Below are 3385 nucleotides of genomic sequence, written 5' to 3' on the forward strand. Positions count from 1 at the left end.
AAAACACCACAGTAACCATTTGCCCAAGGCCACAGAGTGGTTGAGGGTACTACCATTCCTAGACAAAGAGTGGGGACCAGTGGAAAAAGGTTTGGCCTGGCCTTGGGAGGGGAAGTGCTCTTCACAGCCTGCCTCTGCTTTCTGTATTGCGGGACCAGAATGGTTCATCAGGCTTCCCTGGGCCTGCGTGGAAAGACCCCTCAACAGTCTTGGCCCCTCTTAGCACAGGCCCACCTGACCACCACTGATGCCCTCATTTCACTTGCTGTGGATGGAAACCTGCATGTGTCAGGCACTGGATGGGAGTCATGCTCACACCACGCTCCAGCCACGCTGGCCTTTGAGTCCCCCAGTCTCAGAGCTTTGACCCAAGCTCTTCTCTCTGCCTGGAATGTGCCCCATCCCTGTTACCTGGTAAACTCTTACCCCTGCTTCAGCTCCCAGCTCAGATATTCCTCCCTTGGGAGGTCACTCCTGGCTGGAAGACTAGATCAAGCCCCTTGGCCACACACTTTCCTAAGTGCACTTACGGCAGCTCCTCACCGTGCAAGCTGTGGAGGGTGCTGTGGAGGGTGAGCCCCGGGAAGCTGGCCCGTGTCCATTTTGCTCGACCTTTCATCTAGCACAGGGCCTAGCAAAGAGGAGGCAGTGGGTGAGTGTTGCTGTTTGTGGGATGCCAGTCAGGTCGGGGTGCCTCCTGTGGGTGATGCCAGGGTCACCCGGCCGGTTTTCCCCAGGAGACCTCTATCCTGCAGTAACCTCTACATTAAAATGCTAATAGGAAAGAACAGAAGAGCTTCCTGACTTCCTCTGTAAACACTTAAAAGGGACTTCTGGAGACCACTTATTTTGTCATGTTCTGTCCCTGGGTAATGACTTTAGGGTGGGACTTTCATGCGCTGAAGGATAAATAAACCCGTAGCAGGAGGGGGCGCAGGATCTATTTTAGGGTAGAGGAGAGGCCTGTTTCAGAACCTTTCAAATTGCAGGGCCTATCCTGGAAGTGTAGAATAGGATTTTTAATAGGAGAGGAGCACTATTTCATTATGTTAAAATAATGTTTACAAAGAGTCTGTAAGAATGCTGCAAGAAAATGCACATGCTATATAATATAAATATATGCGCATGTACATCTCATTAGATCTCACTTGTGTAAAAATATGCATTCCTAATAATGGCTTATCCTTACTGAGTTACTTATTAAATGTCACAACAACCTTTTAAAGTAGGTACTCTTACCTCCATTTTGCAGATACAGGTTAGGTAATTTTTCCCAAGGTCACACAGCTAGTAAAGGACAGAGTTCATATTTGAAACCCAGTCCGTCAGGCTCTATAGGCCCTACTCTTAACCATTATATTATGCAGGGAGAAATCCATCAACATGTTGTCTTTGGGTGGTGGTTTATTTTCTTCTGTATTCTCCAGGATTTTCTATTTGGATTTACTATAGGAGTTAAATGATAAACTTTTGAATAGCAAAGAAGGTGGGGTGGTGAAATTTGAAAGCCAAATATATGCTTTCAAACAAAATAATTCACCCCATTTCCTTTTCCACTTTTCTACATTTTCCAGAACTGATGACCACCCCAATTTTACGGCCCACTGAGGCCCTGTCCCCAGAAGATGGAGCCAGCACAGCACTTATTGCAGGTAATAGACTCTGAGCCAACTCCAAGGGACCTTCTGGATCAAGGGCATCTCTCTCCAGAGAGAGCCTGACCAAATCCATTAATGGGCTCACTCTGGCATGCAAGTTATATTACACACACACACAGAGCTATAAAAGACTCAGAGGCTTCTGTCAGAGGCACTACCAGTAAATGACAGGTTGGGAGGTGGCCACAAATAGATATGCATACGGACGTTACACTCGAGTACATGGGTAGGGACGAGGATATATGTGGTTGGTTGAGTGGGTGAGGAAGAGGGGGAGGATCAGAGAAACCACTTCCTGTTAGGATAAGCCATTTCCTGTTCCCTCCTTCCCGTTTCTATAAGAATCAGGAACTGGTTTGGGAGGGAGTTCAGTTTTGTCAGAAATCAAAAGCATGTGTCCTTAGCTTAACTTAAGCACCAGCAGACTCCAGCTGTTATGTGCCATGGAAATTGGGGTTGGTAGGGGAACATGGTTTGGATGGAAGTGGACACTAGTTAATGAAAACAAGAGGATCTTTATGAAAACAGTGACTAAACCAGATGACTCCAGGAATTACTGAGACATCCTCAATCCTGAAACATCTCTACATTTTCCCTCTCCTTTCCAAGTTGTTATCACCGTGGTCTTCCTCACCCTGCTCTCGGTCATGATCTTGATCTTCTTTTACCTGTACAAGAACAAAGGCAGCTACGTCACCTATGAACCTACAGAAGGCGAGCCCAGTGCCATCGTCCAGATGGAGAGTGACTTGGCCAAGGGCACGGAGAAGGAGGAATATTTCATCTAATGACTCCCGGGCCCCAAGGAGCTTATTCCTGGCTCCAGCGCTAACATACTGACTGCTTATTAGGGAAAAGTTTTCTCTGAAGCCAGGGAGAAGCATTGATTGATGTGGGCAAATCCAAGCTCCAGCCAGGTCGCAGTCCCAAATGCCGACATCACTGACTCCAGGGACCAGGGACATGGAGAAAGTTGTTTATGGTATCTTTAACCAGGCCCTCTTATTAGAGCTGGTGTTTGTGACTGGTCAAAAAGATGGGGCTATATGAGGGGACATCTGAGTATGTGCCCAGTCATCTTTTTTCACAGGTTAAAGGGAGAGAAAAGAGCGTGAGGGACATTGGCTGCTCTACTCTGTCCCCTACCTGGTTACCTAGTGATAGCTCCAGTGGAGATACTGTCCATACAAGGTCTTCCCAGAGGCTGGATACCACAGTAAAAGGCCAGGCCAGGAGGGGTAGGAGACTCTGGAGATCTTAACTCCTGATAAATGTGCTACATCCCCTAATCTGAGCCCTTCCTTTCCATGTTCCCTGACAACCTCACGCTTACGTGATTTTTATCCAAATTAAAATTTTTCATTGCTACAGAAGTCCGATTCTCATGTGCAAGAAGTAACTACCTTTACGTTTTGACTTATTTTTCCTTAAACATTTTTGACATTTTCTTTTCCCTATTTAATGCGTTTGCATATGTTCTCTCCCAAGCAATAAGAACCTTAGGAAAGTTCTAGAAGTTTGCAGAACTATCTCAGGGATTTGAGACAAAGATGGTGCAGGAAAGCTTGTTCCAGAGTAATGTCATTAGAAACATACCCTGGGAAGGCAGGGTGCAGTGGCTCACGCCTGTAATCCCAACACTTTGGGAGGCCAAGGCGGGCAGATCACGAGGTCAGGAGATCGAGATCATCCTGGCTAACACAGTGAAGCCCTGTCTCTACTAAAAA

General features: G+C 46.7%; 1 protein-coding gene across 1 annotated transcript; it reads left to right on the forward strand.

Annotated features, from left to right (window-relative positions):
• The first annotated feature begins 1578 nt into the window (after positions 1 to 1578).
• On the forward strand, positions 1579 to 3031 carry SMAGP (small cell adhesion glycoprotein). Its single transcript, XM_011930648.1, has 2 exons — positions 1579 to 1652; positions 2268 to 3031. The coding sequence occupies exons 1-2, from the start codon at positions 1580 to 1582 to the stop codon at positions 2444 to 2446; spliced, it is 252 nt and encodes an 83-aa protein (XP_011786038.1). The 5' UTR covers position 1579; the 3' UTR covers positions 2447 to 3031.
• The last annotated feature ends 354 nt before the right edge of the window (positions 3032 to 3385 follow it).

Source organism: Colobus angolensis, unplaced genomic scaffold, assembly GCF_000951035.1.
Source record: "Colobus angolensis palliatus isolate OR3802 unplaced genomic scaffold, Cang.pa_1.0 Scaffold87, whole genome shotgun sequence".
Lineage (NCBI taxonomy): Eukaryota > Metazoa > Chordata > Mammalia > Primates > Cercopithecidae > Colobus > Colobus angolensis.